Source organism: Harmonia axyridis, chromosome 7 (assembly GCF_914767665.1).
Source record: "Harmonia axyridis chromosome 7, icHarAxyr1.1, whole genome shotgun sequence".
NCBI lineage: Eukaryota > Metazoa > Arthropoda > Insecta > Coleoptera > Coccinellidae > Harmonia > Harmonia axyridis.
Window position 1 is genome coordinate 20176694 of NC_059507.1, and position 18076 is coordinate 20194769.

The 18076-nt window shown below is 37.5% G+C and overlaps 1 protein-coding gene across 9 annotated transcripts in view; it reads right to left on the bottom strand.

The window, feature by feature from the left end:
* LOC123684773 (kinesin light chain) overlaps positions 1 to 18076 on the bottom strand; it is a 33353-nt gene that overhangs the window by 6754 nt on the left and 8523 nt on the right. For all 9 annotated transcript variants that reach the window (XM_045624216.1, XM_045624220.1, XM_045624218.1 and 6 more), the window contains 4 exons: positions 6212 to 6521; positions 2977 to 3211; positions 2261 to 2519; positions 134 to 338 (listed from right to left, as the gene is read on the bottom strand). In XM_045624216.1, the coding sequence (XP_045480172.1) occupies positions 134 to 338; positions 2261 to 2519; positions 2977 to 3211; positions 6212 to 6521 (1009 nt within the window). The remainder of the gene's footprint in view (positions 1 to 133; positions 339 to 2260; positions 2520 to 2976; positions 3212 to 6211; positions 6522 to 18076) is intronic.

Below are 18076 nucleotides of genomic sequence, written 5' to 3' on the forward strand. Positions count from 1 at the left end.
ATTTCCGTGGAGCAAAAATGATTAAGAACATGACATCATTTTTCAATAAATAATATTATGCAAATTTGAATAATTTTTGTTCCACAAAAACATTTCTATCGTAAATAGTTGAACCTTTAATTATTTCTCATACCATCGATTGCTCCAAACTCCTTTTCATGTGCCCTGTTCAAGATGGATTTATACAGCGACTCAGCCTCCTTGTATTTGCCTTGTTTCAAGTAACAAGACGCCAGGTTGTTCATTGTTTTGCTCACATTGGGATCATCTGGACCCAGTTTCTTTTCGTAGATTTCCAGAGCCCTCTGATAGTATTTCTCCACTTCCTCGTATTTACCCTGAAAGAGACAACAATTCAAAGAGATATTCTGGGGTGCACTTTATCAATAGGTTTATTGCAAATTTATGACAGTTACTAAGCCAGTTGCAATGTGCAAGTCTCAAATATTCTATTTTATGTTTGATTGCAAACTGTAAGAGCCTATTCTAACCTTAAAGTCAGTTTTACTTTTGTTTCTTTCATGATGCATATAAATTTATTGGCCCTGTGGCCTAACTTAATCAATTTTTTGTCAATGTTGTATTTATGGAGGGTAGAGATAAGGAGAAAAATCTCTTATGGTAGAAGTGTTGAGAAAGTGACCAGCGGAAAAGGATAAATAGGAGACGCAAGTGTAGTTAGAGGGTATATTTGTATTCTGTGGTTTCTCAGGTTTCTGCAATCTGTATTCAGTGGTATCATTTTAAGCATGGTAATAATTGATTCTGTTGTGATTATATTTTATTATTATTTTGTATGTTGTAGTTGGTAAACAATGCTTATTGGGGAAAAATAATTGGTTATGAACAATTTTTACATCTTCTTCAGCCCGTGTCTATCCATTGTCGGATATAGGCCTCTTCCAGGTTTTTCCATGCCACACGATCTGTTGCCAATCTCATCCACTGTCCTCCCGCTACTGTTCTGACGTCATCGATCCATCTCTTTTTAGGTCAGCCCACACTTCTTGTTGTCCCCCTTGGTCTCCATAGTATCACCCTCTGGGTCCATCTGTCCGGCTTCTGTCTCGCCACATGGCCGATCCATTGCCATTTAAGGCTTGCTACTCTTTTAATAACATCTGTTACCTTGGTTCTATCACGTATCTGGCTATTTCGAATTCTGTCCCTCAAGGTAATTCCCAACATTATTCTCTCCATGGCTCTTTGTGCAACTCTCAGTTGTTCTGCTGCTTTTCGGGTTATTGCCATGGTTTCCAAGCCATAGGTAAAAACAGGTAGGATGCAGCTGTCGTAAGCTTTTTTCTTTAGGTTGATGGGTACCTCTTTGTCTTTAAAGATATATTTCATATTTCCGCATGCCACCCATGCCTATTGGATTCTGCGTTTTATTTCCACACTTTGATTTTCTTTGCCTAATTTGATTTTATGACCCAAATATATATAATGATCCACATTCTCTATGGTAACGTTATCGATGGTAATGTTATTTTCATTGTTGCTCATTATCTTGGTATTACTTAGGTTCATTTTTAGGCCTATTCGCTTAGATTGTTCGTTTAGCTGATTTAGCATGGTGTTCAGTTCTTGAATGTCTGTGCTCAACAAGACCATATCGTCTGCGATTTTCAGATGATTGAGGTAGGCGCCATCGATGTTTATGCCCTTTTTTTCCCATTCAAGCTTCTTGAAGACATTTTCCAGTGCTAAGGTAAATAACTTAGATGAAATTTTTACATAATAGAATAAAATGTGCATGGATTTAATACAACCAGAGTTGATGGTTCCACTCAATTTTGAGGGATTTTGTTTGGATTTCAAGTCTTATTTCAATAATGGAAAGATGGAAAATCAATAGTTTATAAACGCTCTGTTGCGCATTCGACAGCGCTGACTTTCCGAACTCTCTCATAATCTCTAACAGCACTTTTTGAAGTTTTCATATTAAATTCGCCTCAGAACATCTCTCTGAGAAACATACCCTGAGAAATTCACCTTCTAGCTACACTGGCGCCACCATTTTAGGACAGTTCAACGGACACTTTTCAAATGGAAAGATTATTCTCCTTATCTCTACCCTCCATAATTGTGAATATTAATTACAGTATAATTAATTTGAAAAGGTACTCGAGGATGCTATTTTTTGGGACATTACTGATATTTACTATTTAGTCTGGATAAATGGTAACATTTTGGCTATTTGTTATTTGCAAATTTTAAATTTATACTTGTTATATCAAATGAATCTCGAAAAACCCACCTGATTTTGGCAGAGCAGAGCAAGATTATTCAACTGTTTGGCAACGTCAGGATGTTCCCGACCAAGGACTTTCTCTCTAATGTCGAGGGCTCGCTTGCACAGGGGCTCTGCGTCTCTGTATTTGCCCCTCTTGCCATATAACACAGCCAAATTGTTCAAAGTAGCAGCAACCGCTGGGTGGTTTTCGCCCAAAGTCTTCTCCCTGATAGCTAAAGCATCGTTGAGTAAGTTAGCAGCATCCTTATACTTATTCTGATCTCTGAAAGTGAAAACGAACCATCACTCAATTCGATTCAAGATATAAGCTATGGTATTTTTACATCTGGTTGACTAGATTTATCAATCGGTGTGAAGTAAGCTGTCAGATAACTATTTGACAATACAAGAAAATAACGAATATAAAATTGTATGACTAAACAGTAATAATTGTATTACATGCATCAAAATGATATCCACAAAAGGAAACCATTGAATCAATAATTGACGTTTTTGTATATTGAATCTTAGTTTTTCTGATTGCAAATTGAAAATATCCACTGTTTATGTGTTCAGTAAGCATCACTTAATAATTTACGAGTATTGAAAAATGTGTCATATAACTTATTTCATGTTTACTTTTTATGCAATCAACAATTTTGGTTCTGGCAGCTTAGTTAAGACCGTTGGATAAATTCAGTTAACTGTAGGTGAAAGTACTGGGCCTAAGGAGGCCTTACCTATAAACTAAAGCCAAAATGTTCAACATTGTTGCCACATCGGGATGATCGTGACCACTGGTTTTCTCCAAGTCTTCCAGAGCTTGCTTGCACAAGGGTACGGCCACTTCGTAACGGCCTTGTGAAGCATATTGGATCACTAGGTTGTGGAGGGTGCGCAGACGAGCTGGTATTTCGTAGCCAGCGTTCACTTGCTGGGACAGGGTGAGTTGATTTGGAGGAGTGGGTGATGCGTCTGAAATGATTTAATAATTTTTAAATCCCAAAAAATTCCATCTATTTTATCGTTTCTCTCTTTTACTTGTCGGAACTTCATTTTGAAATTGTGAATAAAAACATAGTGGGGATAAATTTTTGATTATTATTATTTTTAATGATGAATTAAAAGTATGTATGATAACAACAGTGGTGATAAGTGGACTAACGGTTAAATGCAAATTAAACAATGATGTAACCAAAGTACCTTTGTACTTGTTTCAGCAGGCTCAATCGACTTTTATAAGAATGAGTTATGAGCATTATGGTCACATAATAACCAATTCTGACAATAAATCCAAAGCAACATGGACATTGATAAGAGAACTGAGAGGCAAACAGGATGTACGGTCTGGGATACCCTCTGGGGAGCTTGTCACAGTGGCAAACGAGTTTAATAAGTTTTTCAGTAACATGGGAAGAAGTACGCATTCATCACTCGGCAATTTTACTGTAAAATCAAAATGTCACAAATCTTTCTTTATGTTTAACCTTTTACCATCTGAATTAATATCAATTGTTGATAAAATGAAAAATTTCTCATCATATGGTCATGATGGGATTCCTATGAAGGTGCTGAGAAAATGTATACTTTTAATTGCAAAACCCTTAAGTTTCATCATTAATAGGTCATTTATTGAAGGAATATTTCCAGAATCCTTAAAAATATCAGTTGTTAAGCCCCTTTTTAAAAAGGGTTCCCATGAGGAAATGGAAAATTATCGACCAATTAATCTCTTGACATCTTTTTCTAAAATTTTTGAAAAAGTCCTTTCTATCCGTTTAATCTCTTTCTTTAAAAAGTTGCATGTTTTCAGCAAATTTCAACATGGTTTTGTACCACAAAAATCCACTGAAACCGCCATATTTCAACTCTTGAATGAGATTTTAAAGGCCTTGGAGGATGGAAGCATTCCACTTGGTATGTTTCTAGACTTGTCTAAAGCGTTTGACAGTGTAGATCATGAAAAATTATTAGAAAAATTAGAGGCTTACGGCATTAGGGATAATTAACTTCTATTAATTAGAAGTTATCTCAGTAATCGAAAGCAGAGAGTTGAATTAGTACGGGATGGAACGACTTGTATATCAGATGATGTTACTGTTACTGGGGGTGGGCCTCAGGGGAGTGTCCTTGGACCGCTTTTGTTCTTGATTTACATTAACGATTTGCCGGAGGTGGTTGGTGATCTGGCTTGTATGTTCTCTTTGTACGCTGATGATACTAATATCATAGTTTCCGACGATGATTTAGCCACCGTTATCAATAGAGCTGAAGATGCTTTCGAGTCTATAACTTCCTGGTGTGGTGATAACAGTTTAAAGTTAAACATTGCCAAAACTAACTCTATCTTTTTCCATAGCGATCGCTCTCGTCGTTCATTTCCATTGTCAGTAAGGATTCTTGATAATGATATTACAACTAGTGAGTCTATTAAGTTTTTGGGTGTCCATGTTGATGTTACCTTGAAGTGGCGTCAACATGTTGATTACTTGAATGGGAGACTGCTGTCTGTCTTGTATTCGATCAACGTTTTGAAGCATCAAGTTAGCTTATATGTATTGAAAATAATTTATTCTGCAAATTTTGAATCGTTGCTGTCATATGGAATAATATTCTGGGGTAACAGCCCACATACCCTTTTCATTACTCAAAAAATGACGTTGAGATCGATGTTAAGACTACCTTTTCGGGAATCGTGTAGAGGTTTATTTAAAAAGCATAATATTTTGACTGTACCCGGCTTGTTTGTTTTTAGATCTTTGCTATTCATTTATAAACACAAAGAACTGTTTTCTGACTTTAAGAATCTAAATAATACACGACAAATGATTCCTTATCAACTGCCAAAGGTTTCACTCACACTCACTCAAAAAATCACAATGTACACTTGTATGAAATTATATAATGCTCTCCCAAAACATTTCTGGGCTATTGATAGTGTGAGTCTCTATGTAACAAGAGTTCGTCAGTTTATCCTTGATGCAGAACCTTATCATCTAAATGAATATTATAATTACTGTTCCATCATCCAGCATTAGACTGTGGTTTCGTCTGACATGTTTCAATTTTATCATTTGCACCTGTTGTATCTGTGATAATCTTTGAAATAAATATTATTGTTATTGTTATTCATTTTCTCGTTGGCCAGTTCACCTGCTTGGAATAGAATTTTCTACATGGTGGTGGCTATGTTCTTCCTAGTTTGTATTCATGAACGACTATACTATTGATAAGATGCATGTAAATAGAGGAGACTTCAATCTCTAGTGTTCTTAGTTGATGAATTTTGCACCACCATTTTTTTAAACGATATTTGCAACTTTGTTCCAAAAAACAAAAGGACCAGGCAGCAGCTTAATGTAAAAATTGTCGCCAGTTGATTTTTCTGAATTTTCTGTATTTTGTAGAATATGAACTCCTGAACAAGAAAGTCTTTTCGACAACTCTTGTAATAACGGTTGCCGTCTTAATATATTACTCTGTGTATCTCAAAACTGGTCATAGCAAAGCAAATAATGTTTGACATTATAATAGTGTACTCAAATCAAGAGTAATGACAAAAAATTTTGAAATTCCACGGACGACTCTTTTAAATAAAGGATAAATTATAAACTAAACTAATTTCATTTTGAATAATGTTTGACTCACCTCATATCTAACAAAAATTTTCATTAAAAACTCGTCTAAAATTATTACCTTATTAGTAAGCAATATTTGTCGCGTAAAAGTGTTTTATTCAAGATGTTTTCCTGAGAAATGTTACTTTAAAGAATTGTCATTTTCCAACTTCGACACCCTGTATCTCGAAAACTAGTCACAGGATTGAGTTAGACCCATAGACTTTCTTCTTCCGGAGGTCATATTCTACAAAATACGAAAAATTCAGAAGAATTAACTGGTGACAATTTTCACATTAGGCTGCTGTCTGCTCCTTTCTAGATTATTTCTCCTCATCCTAGCTACGACCATACTCACTTCTATCCTCGGCGTCATCGTCAGGGAATAGGTCGATGACCGGGTCCTGTTTTTCCGATTTAGAATTTTCGTTCGAGTTGTCCTCGAACAGGTCCTGATCATACTTCCTGACGGAATTCATGAACTCCAGGTGTCTCTTTTCCTGGTCGAGCTGTGCCACTGTTTGCTCACTGGCCTGCAACCTCTGCTGGGTAGAGGCCAGCTCGTCTCTGAGCCATGCGTTCTCCTGGCACAGCCTTCTGACCTGAGTGCGTAGTTTTTGTTTTTCCGCTTCAACCAGCTGCAAGTGCGAGGCGAGGGCTGTTATGACCTGAAAAAAGATACCCATGTGAATGTTTCATGAAAGAATGCAGAAATTTAAGGAAATGTTAAAATAGAGGGTGCTTCAACACTAACCTAGATTTTGGCTTATTGGGAAATCGGAAAAAACTCAATAATTCATTGTGAATGTCAAGAGCTCGGCAGTCTAAGAAACACACATTTAGGCAAGAGGGTTCTGAATCCTCACGAGGTGATATCTGGCATAGACCTTATCAGAGATGCCGACATGGTGAATGATCTCTAGATCCCTGGAAAGTGAGCCTCTATCTTGGAAACCGAGACATTAGCTATCTATACCTGCTACCAAAAGAAACCTCAAGGAGGAGCATATTTACATCACTACGGACAGCAAGGCCACACTGAGATTCCTGGAATCATAAGTCTCTACTGATATGGGAGTGCTGTAATACTATAATGCAACTGGCTAGAGGCAATAAAGTAACTCTACTATGGGTACCAGGGCAATGTGGTATTGAAGGAAACTAAAAAGCCGATGACCTTGCATCGGCATCAACACCTGTTGGTCCCGAGCTCTTCTGTGGGCTTGGAAAAGACCAATATAGGACAGCAGTCCAACAATGGGAGTGGGGCCATAGAAAAACCCTCTGGAGGAAGACGCCGGATCTTACTCAGGCAAAGAAATTTGTGATGCTTTCACCGACCTATACTAAGAAGCTCCTGAAGCTACCACGTGCTGAGCTTCGGGTAATGGTGGAACTGCTGACAGGACACTGTCGGTGCAAATACCCTTTGTACCGCATGGGTCAGCAGATAAGATCAGCAGGTTAAAAAGTGTGATGCTAACTTAGAACGTATTCGACGTATTCGGGCGGCCAAAGAGTTTACACTTTGGCCGAGTGAATTGGACAGTTCTTTCGGAAACATAAAAAAACTCCACGACATGGTTTTGATCGATCGTAATTTAAAGTTGCCTTATATGGTAATAAAGTTGAAGAAGACAGAAGGCATTGCATTCACTATTTTGCGTGAATATCTGTCCACGGAAAAGCTTTGTTCGGAATGGTTGCCGTGCTTGCTCACCGCTGATCAAAAGCAACAACGCATCGTCGATTTCGAACGCTTTTTAGAGCTGTGTAAGCGGAATTAACAGGATATTCGCGTCGATATGTGTCAGTGGATAAATAAAACAACGATTCATCCCTACAAACTTGAGCCAAAGAGTGCGTCACATGAGTGGGAAACAGTCTGTAAAGCGTCTAAAGCGACCAAAATCTCAAACATCAGCTGGCAAGGTTATGGCATCCATATTTTGGGACGTGCAGGGATTGTTCATTGACTATCGTCACAAAGGTGAAACCATTAACAGTGAATATCACATAAAGTTATTGAATCGATTCAGTGCAGAAATTTGGAAAAAGGTCCCCAAAATGCAAAAAATAAATCTCTTTCACCAAGACAATGCTCTTTTTCACAAAACCATGGTCAAATTGAAAGAATCGCGCTTCCAACTGAAAGGAAATTTGCCTCTAACGAAGTGATTGTCGAGGTTGAAACCTATTTCGAAAGTAAAGACTAATCTTCCTATAAAAAGGTATGAAAAGTTAAAGCGTTGGAGTAAATTTATCAATCTTGAAAATGACTATGTTGATGAATAATTTTGAAGAAAAAATGTGATGTAGTAACTAACCAGTAGGTTAGTATGGTTGTCGTGGAATATACACTTGAAATGTTCATAGTTATGTTCACAATTAGGGAATCCAATACCGCAAATGCGGGATCCCTCTGAAATTCTGCGGGATCAAAATTGCGCGATTTTCCATGCGGGATCTGCGGCATTCAATATAAAAATTGGATATTATACAATAAAGACGCAAACGTCTCTTGAAACTTCCCAGAAAGCAATAAACCACTCATAAGTTACGGACAAAGATGCAACACTAGTTTCTTTACCGAACTGCAAGGCTATGGAATACCCTACCTCAAGATGTATTCCCCCTTGGTTACAACTTACAGCAGTTTAAGACACGCACAAACCGATTTCTTCTAAATTCATCCCGGGGCGCTTGAAAGGGCGTTATAAGCTCAGTCTTTTCCCGAGAGATGCGTATAAAAAAAAAAAAACTTCTGAAACTACACTACGATTCGTGATCAGCAAATTGGGAAGTCATTATAACTCGGCATTGAGTAAATAAATAGTTAAAGCTTTATTTTCTAGGATAAAAGAGCGCCGTTCATTAATGACAAGTATGGTACCGTACTTAGAAATCCCAGGCAAATATCTGGAATTTCAGGGATAACAGTCAATGTCTACAAATGGCCAAGAAGATACATTTGTACTTCATAGCAAATCAACATTACGAAATGAAATTAAGAGTTTTTCTGACAGGCCGCAAATAGAGACGACTTTGGTAGACAACACACAATCCCAAACTGAAGACTATTTAACTCATGCTGATGAGGATAAAGTAACTTCACCTAATCTAGCAACGAGAAGTGGACCATCGTCTTTGAATTTAGAAGAGGAATCGAATTGAAGTATTAGTTTAGTGGTGCGTAGGTACCAGAATAAAAGGCTTCTTCTATGGCTGTACGAGCACGAGTACGAACAATACTTGACAAGTTATTGATTGATATTTTGGTGCGGGATTGAATTCCCTATTCACAATAGTGGTTGGAGCTCCAAGTTACAAGAGTAATATTCAAATTTCACGATTTATCTGCGTTATTTAAGGAGAAAATCAATTTAGTCCATCGTAAGGATTAAAATATTCGTGGAAATTATTTTATTTTGTTTGATAATGAATTTCTGAAAATTAAGAACCTAATGCATTAAATATTCAACGAATGGAAAAAAAATATGTGAACTTTATTCGATTGTAGAATACGTAGGTGAATGAAATAATTGAGCACTAATTTTATTTTCTATTACGAAACTAGTGACTAAGCTTCCTCGATTCATCCCAAAGTACGTCACACCTAAATCGTTTGTTGCGGTTTAGATGTTGACAATGATGCACATTTTAGACGTTATAGACAACAACAGCCCAACCCAACGGAAAACAAAACTGAACCGGAAGACCTACATAGAACGATCCCCGAACCCTCCGCAGAAAAGATAACCGACGCGTATCTGGATTATTCGGATGGTCGCGCTCCAACGGTTCCACTCTCAGTCGGGAGATTCTTTGATCGATCGACGTCGCTGAGTCACCTCGGGATGAGTCATCAGCGATTTGCAATCGGACGTCGCGTCCGCCGGCATTCCGGTCCGAATCGAAGGATGCCTACTAGATCGGCGGAATTTCACGGCGTTAGGGGCCGTTTACACCGGGACATTCCGTCGACTTCCGCAGGGATCGGTTCTGTCTCCCATACTTTTCAATTGATACTGGTGTGACATCCCTGTAACCTGATCTGAGAAATTCATCTATGCCGATGATATTGCTCTTGTGATTCGTTATTCGGACTTCGGAGTTATTGAAAATACTTTTAATGAAGATTTAAAAATTATGAAATATTATATTCCTACAACTGCTATGTGAATTAGCGTATTCTTCATAACTTACTCAATTTCAGAACTATTTATTGCTCATACGGCACTTTGCCCACACCTCACTTGATGGACCAATGAAATTGGGCTTATGAGAAGTCGTTTCTATGGAAACGCAATAAATGAACAGATACTGTCAACGAAGGTCATTTTGAATTGAATTAGGTGCACTAGTGTGCTCTTCCGAGGTCAGCACCTTTTCGTGGTGGGAGGGCTTGTACAGCTGCCTGCTGTCAAGTAGACAGTGAAACTAATCTGAGGCTAATCCCAGCCTGCTATATTCCTCATACTTCAACTATCCCATGTTTCCCCCAAACACCACATTTCTGCCAATACCTCACCCATCCCTAATAAGATCCCATTATCTCTACCCATCCAAGCGACAGGTTCAAGCAGAACGAGTAACACGAGAAGAGAAGTAAAGCAGCAGGATCCGCCACAGAGACGCAGAACCGACCAGACAGAGGCCATAAAGGTAGGTGGAAATCATTGACAGGTCTAGCAGAAGGAGACACGATAGGCCGAGAAGGAAGCAAGAAGATGCCGACTTTTGGCAGTGAGTACGTGGTAGAGTAGGGGTTACTTATGTTTGCGCGGGTGCCAGTTTAGTACCTGTAATTCTCGGTACACTATTCGAGGAGTAACTATGACTTCAATGACCTCGAATCTCAGAAAACGAGGATAACGAAAAAGTATGTTAGTACTCTGCTCAACTCCACTGCTCACAGTCAAAACTACTAAACTCACTCTAAAAACTCCCATCTTTATAACTAAGTTAGCAAAGGTCGCAAGACCAGGGTCAAGAGGCGTCTCCTCGTGGAAGATTAAGTTCGAAGGGAGGAGGCTTGCCGGCCAAGTTCCTGCGGGGAACTACCTCAGGCTTGAGTTCCGTAATCAGAGCAGGGAAACCACGGAACGAGGGAGATCATTGATGGGTAGTTGCCTCACGCTTTTTGGGCTACCTGTTGAATGACTATACTACCTTCAACGAATTGCTTCTGCCCTATCCCAGACTCCTTAGGGTAGGACAGCGTGAAACAAGAAGGACATTCCGCCGTAGAGAACCAAACCCTTGCTGAGCCGGCCGCACTGAGGCTGAATGCGTGATGCCCGCCACTCACGAAGCGTTTCTTCCAGCGTTTGATAGCTAGCGTCGAAGAGATTCCAGTCAGACAGCTCGGGACACGTCCGTACGACTGTAAATCAAAGTACGAACTTGACTGCCCGACTGGAATCTCTTCGACGCTAGCTACCAAACGCTGGAAGAAACGCTTCGTGAGTGACGGGCATTAGAGGAAGGTTGGCGTCCTTGGAACCTTTCTTTATGTTCATGATATAGCATTGATTTTTTTTTTCTTGTTAAATTAGTATTGATTGTTGTTTTTGATTTTCTGTAATTGGGCACCAATATCTGTTGGAAATAAAGGCTTATTATGATTATTATTTACGGGTTCGTCGGAGGTGTAATGGAGGTTTTTAGTGAGTATGCCCTTCAGGAGAGCCTCACACTACCCGGCAGGTGCCGATAGGTGTTTTACACTCGAGATTTTTTAGGTGTCCATAAGGTGGATTTCCTCCATTAAAAAAAAAAGGTACACTAGTGTGCAACGTGCAAAAAGTCCTTTTCTCACTCGTGTGTTTGCGGCAGTCGCCTTTCAATATACTATTTCCTACAACTGCTATGAAAATTAGCGTATACTTGATAGCTTACTCAATTTCAAAACTTTGTATTGCTCATACTGTCAGAAATATTATTCCTCACGGCACTTTGTCCACACGCCTGATAGACCAATGAAATTGGGCTTTCGAAAAGTCGTTTCTACGGAAACGCAACATACACATATATACTGTCAACGAAGGCCATTTTGAATTGAATCAGGTACATTACTTGTATTATTCAAATTTATGCAGTTGTGGGAAAAGTATAGTGTGCTGCATATGTGAAGAAAGTCCAACTTTTCTCACTCGCCTTTCAGGCTCGTGCCACAAACTTCAACACTCGTGGGAAAAGTTGGACCCACATGTTGCATAATATACTCTTTCTAGAGTGGTATTTATATCCTTATCCAAACAAAACAAAAGTAGGTAACCTGTTTTCATTTAAATAATCGAGATAAATATAGAAAATTGAAAGTAACTTTGACCATCTTGAATCATGATTATATTCCCAAATATCTTGGGGTTGAACTTAATTCTTCTTTGAATTTTGAATTCTTGGACAATTTTCGTTTGAAATTGAAGTCGAGGAATATAATAATATTCATTGAAAATTAGCTGGTTCATCATGAACGAAGTTGCGATTTTGAGCGTTGATATATAAATCTAATTTCTAGCTTCTTGTGAAATTTCAAACTGATCACATCATCAGAACCATCGGAAATTCGACAAGGACATTAGGAAAAATAAACAGAATATTTCAGTGATTATATGTATATCCGATCTGGTTGAGATTTTAGCTTTGAGCAAATTTTGTGTAGAGAACAGAATCATAGAAAAAAAGAATATCGAAAGAGAAATTACCTGTATTTCTTTGATCACAAAACCGACGTATTTGAGATTTTAGGTTTGATAAGAAAAAACGATTTCAAGTGTCGTGCAAACTTTAAAGCTCATCACAACATCAGAATCATAGAAAATTCAACAAAAATTTTGGAAAGAAATGCCCAATATATCCGTGATTGCTGATCTGATCTGATTGAGTCGATATTTTGCGTGTATAAAAAAGAATAACTATTTCAAGATTCATGCAAAATTTTCTATGGATAGCATAATCAGAACCATTGAAAATTCAAGAAAAAAATTACGCAGTATATTCGTGGCCAAAGAACCTATAAAGTTAAAAATTCCTATCAAATAACAATTTCAAAATATGTGCAAAATTTCCAACTGATGACATAATCAAAATTATAACAAATTCAAGAAAAATATTGGGAGAAACCCAAAACTTCTGTGATTTTGCACATCAGAACCATAGAAAACTCTGGATAAATGGCGGTAAAAACTAACTAAAAATAATTCCGTAACAACAGATCCTACCTTGTTGAGATTTCGCAAGTATATACAGTAGAACTCCAATTATCCGAACTCCGACTATCCGAATCGCCGATTATCCGAATCACAAAAAAGCCGCGAAGCCAGTGTTTGCGCGTCAAGTCTTGACTTGACTTGTCTTAACAAGTTAAGACAAGTTCCGGCACATTGCAGTCACGGCGCACCTGTCATTGTTTGTTTTGATTAGCCAGTGTGCTATTGACCTTGCTCGAGGACGCTACTCTTTCGCTACGGCTTACTTTTGTTTGTGCGTGTACAATACTGTATTGTTTTTATACCATGGCTTCGAAAAGAAAACGTGTTGTGCTATCGTTAGCGGACAAACTGAAAATTATAGAGCAACTCGATAAAGGTGTAACGGGTAAGAAGTTGTCTGAGATTTATGGTGTTGGACAAGCAACAATTTCTGACATTAAAAACAGTAAGTCAACACTTTTAAACTTTGTTTCGGTGCTTGAAAATGGAGATGGAAGTTCCTCCAGGAAAACAATGAAGACAGCAACCAACAAAAATTTGGAAGATGCTGTGTTTAAATGGTTTTTGCAGCAACGTTCTATGGGAAATCCGATTTCAGGTCCAATCCTTTGTGAAAAAGCCAAAATCTTAGCGGAAAAGCTTGGTTATTCATCTTTTAAGGCTAGTAACGGCTGGCTAAGGAATTTTAAATTCAGGCATGGTGTACGCGAGTTAGATTTGGCTGGTGAGAAGCTTTCAGCAGACTCTGCAGCAGCTGAAAATTTTATTGAAAAATTTAAAACTGCATCAGAATCCTATGATCCAGAGTTTGTTTATAATGCCGATGAAACTGGCCTTGTTTGGAAAGCATTACCAAAAACCACTTTGGCTTCTAAAAGGGAATCTAGTGCCCCTGGACATAAGGTCAGTAAAGAACGTGTTACAGTGCTTAACTGTGCCAACTCCACTGGAAATCATAAACTGCCACTTTTTTTGATAGGAAAATCAAGAAATCCAAGAGCATTTAAAAACGTAAAAATACTTCCACTCTTCTACAAAAGTCAACCCAAGGCCTGGATGACTGCAGCTTTGTTTACCGAATGGTATGATGAAGTGTTTATTCCTGAAGTGAAAAAGCACCAAAAATCGGTGGGAAAAGAAGGCAGTAAGGTGCTTTTAATTGTTGATAACGCACCCACTCATCCTACAGCAGAACTGTTGGAAAGAGAGAATGGGCAGTTTAAAACGACGTTTTTGCCTCCCAATGTTACAAGTTTGCTGCAACCCATGGACCAGTCTGTTATTGAAACAATGAAGCGCCATTACAGAAGGCAACTGCTGAGAAAACTGCTGATCGAAGGTGCTGAAGATGAAGAATTGGTTTTGGCAAATCATAGCAAAATAAATTTAAAGGACTGCTGTTACATTGTAGCGGAAGCTTGGAGTTTGGTTACGCCAGTGACGCTAAGACGTGCGTGGAATAAACTGAAAGGCCTACCGTCTGAGAAGAACAAAAAAAAAGAATCTGAAGAATATGAGAAACAAGAATATGGAGAGGATGATGATGATGAAGATGCGTTGTCACTAGAGGAAATAAGAAAAATGATTGTTAAAATTCCTGGCTGTACAGAAGTAAGTGCTGAAGATGTAGGAGAGTGGATGGCTTGTGACACGTCTGACCCTGGTTTTCAAATTCTCAATGACGATGAAATTGTTGTAAGTGTGAGAGAAGATGTTGAAGTGGAAGTGGAAGAAGAACTTTCTGCTGATGTTGAAGTAGACGCTGGACCATCAGCTAGTGAAGCATTTGCCGGTCTCGAGACTGCTTTGAAGTGGATGGAGCGTCAGCCCGAGTGTGACCACTTGCAACTGCTCACCGTCAAGCGAATGCGTGACCTGGCTGCCCGAAAACGGTTGAAGACCGCAAAACAGCTTACATTGACGGAGATGTTTAAAAAACAATGATTTTTATTTCTAAACTTGTACATAAGTACATTTTATTTATATTTAAAACATGTGAAAATTTCATGTTTCTTTCATTTAATTCAATAATAAAAAAATAGTGCAATATCAAAACGTAGCTTTTATTCTCTCCAATGGCAATTTTTTTAAAAAAAATCCGATTATCCGAATATTTGATTATCCGAATGGGCCCCGGTCCCCATTACTTCGGATAATTGGAGTTCTACTGTATATCTAAAACAATAAATTTAAGCTCTATGAAAAAATTCATTTACCGCATAATCACAATTATAGAAAATAAGTACAAAAGTTTGACAAGGAAAAACCCAATATTTTCTTGATTGCAGATCCGGTCGGTTTGAGATTTTGTGTATTTGTGTAGAATATATAAGCATTTCAAGCTTCGTGCAAGAATTTGTGTTGATAACTTAATCAGAACCATATAAAAAAAGTCGAACATTGAAGGAATTACCCATTAACAATAAAATAAAAGTTTTAAGCTCTAAATAAATTATGATATATGCTTATAAGTGTCATTTACTTGCAAAATATAAACTCAATTCCGTTTTGAACGCGTCATCAAATAATAAAAATGGAAAAGTCAATATCATACCAAAGAAAAAATTATTAAGATAAAAACAATGAATTAAAGTTAGGAGCTTTTGAGCGCTCGAACTTTCATGGACCAATTGAACCCTTATAGACCACAGAATAAAATAGAACCTCAAGAATTTTAAATTGCATTAGGGGTCGAGTGACACAATATTTTCGAAGATTTTGCATTTCTATTAATGAATATTATGCTGAAGTATAGCTGTTAATTCGTCTGCTGTTTCGGAAGAATTCCTCTGAGAGAACACAATTTACATTAAATTTGCAACAAATTTTCCATTCCTAATATTCGAAATTTCAAATTACTTTTTCAGGGACTAACAACTATTGATTTCAATAAATAATTCACGTCAATGATCTGACACGCTTTGGTTTATTTTAGTAACAATCACTGCGTCAAGCGATACCAGAATCAAATCGTTTCATACAATACGTTCCAAAAACCTAATTTCAATTAATATAATTCAGAAACATAAATACGGATCGTAAGAGCCCACTTTCTTAGTGAAAAGAAGGAAACCGACGAGAATGGCTAGGAAACATGTGCATTCACGGTCATTATCAAACGGCAACGCTGCATAATTATGAACACTAATTAAATTTTCATATTATTCCAATAGGTTTTGCATGCTTCATAACTACGGATCGACGAGATATACGGTATTAAAAAAAACAGTTTGCCTTCGAGTATCTTGCTCTTGTTCGTGGCAATTATGGAACAAACGTGATCTATAATAGAGACGGTGTTGCCAAACTGACAAGAACGGATAGTTCGCTTCTCAAATGAAACGAGGAGGTATATTCGTGAAGGAATTTGCCGAGTGAACATAAGGAAACCAGGAAAAAGCGGAGGTTTTTTCGATAAATGATCTGGGAATATTACATGATTGTTTTTACTGGACCGTGGTGACCTTGAAAAATTCAGTATTATGTCCTACTGCCGAAACCGTTGTTTAATCAAAAAATAAATCATACTACTGTTACTTCACATATTCTGACTGCATATTGCAAGACGCGTCTTATTTCCAAATGTTTTCGTAACTGTTATAAATACAGGGTGATTCAAATTCAAATAGGGTATGGCCTATTAGATGTTTATAGAAAACTAATCATAATTTTGAGCTGAAAATTTGCATATTGGGGTTTGAGACAATGATCTTTCCCCCTGAATTATTTTCAGGTTACAACTTCCGGTTATACCGGAAACAGACTACTACTGCCTATTTCAAATGGTACACCCTGTATATTAATGCATCAGTAGATAGCTATTTCAACGACAATTTCGGCAATAGGTCATACCTTGGGTAAAAACTCAACGGTTCATGTGTTAATGGGATTCTTGATTGATTGATCAATCTTTTAACCTGTACTTGGCTGGTCGCCATCGACACATTAAACAATCTGCAACACAAATCATAAAAATATCAACAATCGCAGACTATTTTTATAATTTCAACTTCACAAACGCTTCAGTATAATTTTCAAAAAGACTCTTTCAAATTAAGGAGCTCCAAAACGGGACGTGAGGAAAAGTAGTCTTCTCACCGTTACGACCATTTTGGAACTGTAATGGGATTCTTATGAAAAAAAAAATGGTGACGATGAGGACTCGGTTTTTTTAATTTTTTTGTAGAAAAAGCTTTTATCGGAGAAATTTGTTCCTTTTTCGATTCGGCAAATACGTAGTATTATAAGACTGTTTGCGGTTTGGAACAAAAATATACAGGGTGTCCAAGTGCATGATCTTCTAATGAACACCCTTTAGATTTTTGGTCCAAATCGCAGTCTTATAATACCTACTACGTATTTACAGAATCGAAAGAAAAAATTTTTCCCGAAAAAAGCTTTTTCTGTCGAAAAATTAAAAAAAAAATGTGAGTCCTCATCGCCACCATTTTTTTCATGAGAATTTCATTAACTATGAACCGTTGAGTTTTCACTCAAGGTATGACATATTGCCGAAATTGTCGTCAAAAAAGCTATCTAATGATGAATAATATACTGGATGTGCCCTTTGAAATAAGTAGTAGTCTGTTTCCGGTACAACCGGAAGTTGTAGAGATCTGAAAATATTTTAGGTAGAAACCTCAATTTGCAAATTTTCAGCTCAAAATTATGATTAGTTTTCCATAAACGTCTAATAGGCCATCCCGGTGAATCACCCTGTGTAATTATAGAGGGAAGAAGATCCTTCTCTGTTTTATGTTAAGATCCGTGTTTGAAACTACACTTCAGTTCGTTGAATTGATTAAATGGCTTCTTCAGAACATATGTTTGTGTCATTCTTAATGGGCTTAACAGAAAACATCAACACCCATAAATTTAAGTGGACGACAAATTTATTCTATCTGAAAAGCTCTTGTCACAAATTATTCTTGATGATTTTGTAGCAAGAAGAATCAAGCAGTGCAAAAATGACCACTTCACAAAGTCTTACATTATACTTTGATAAT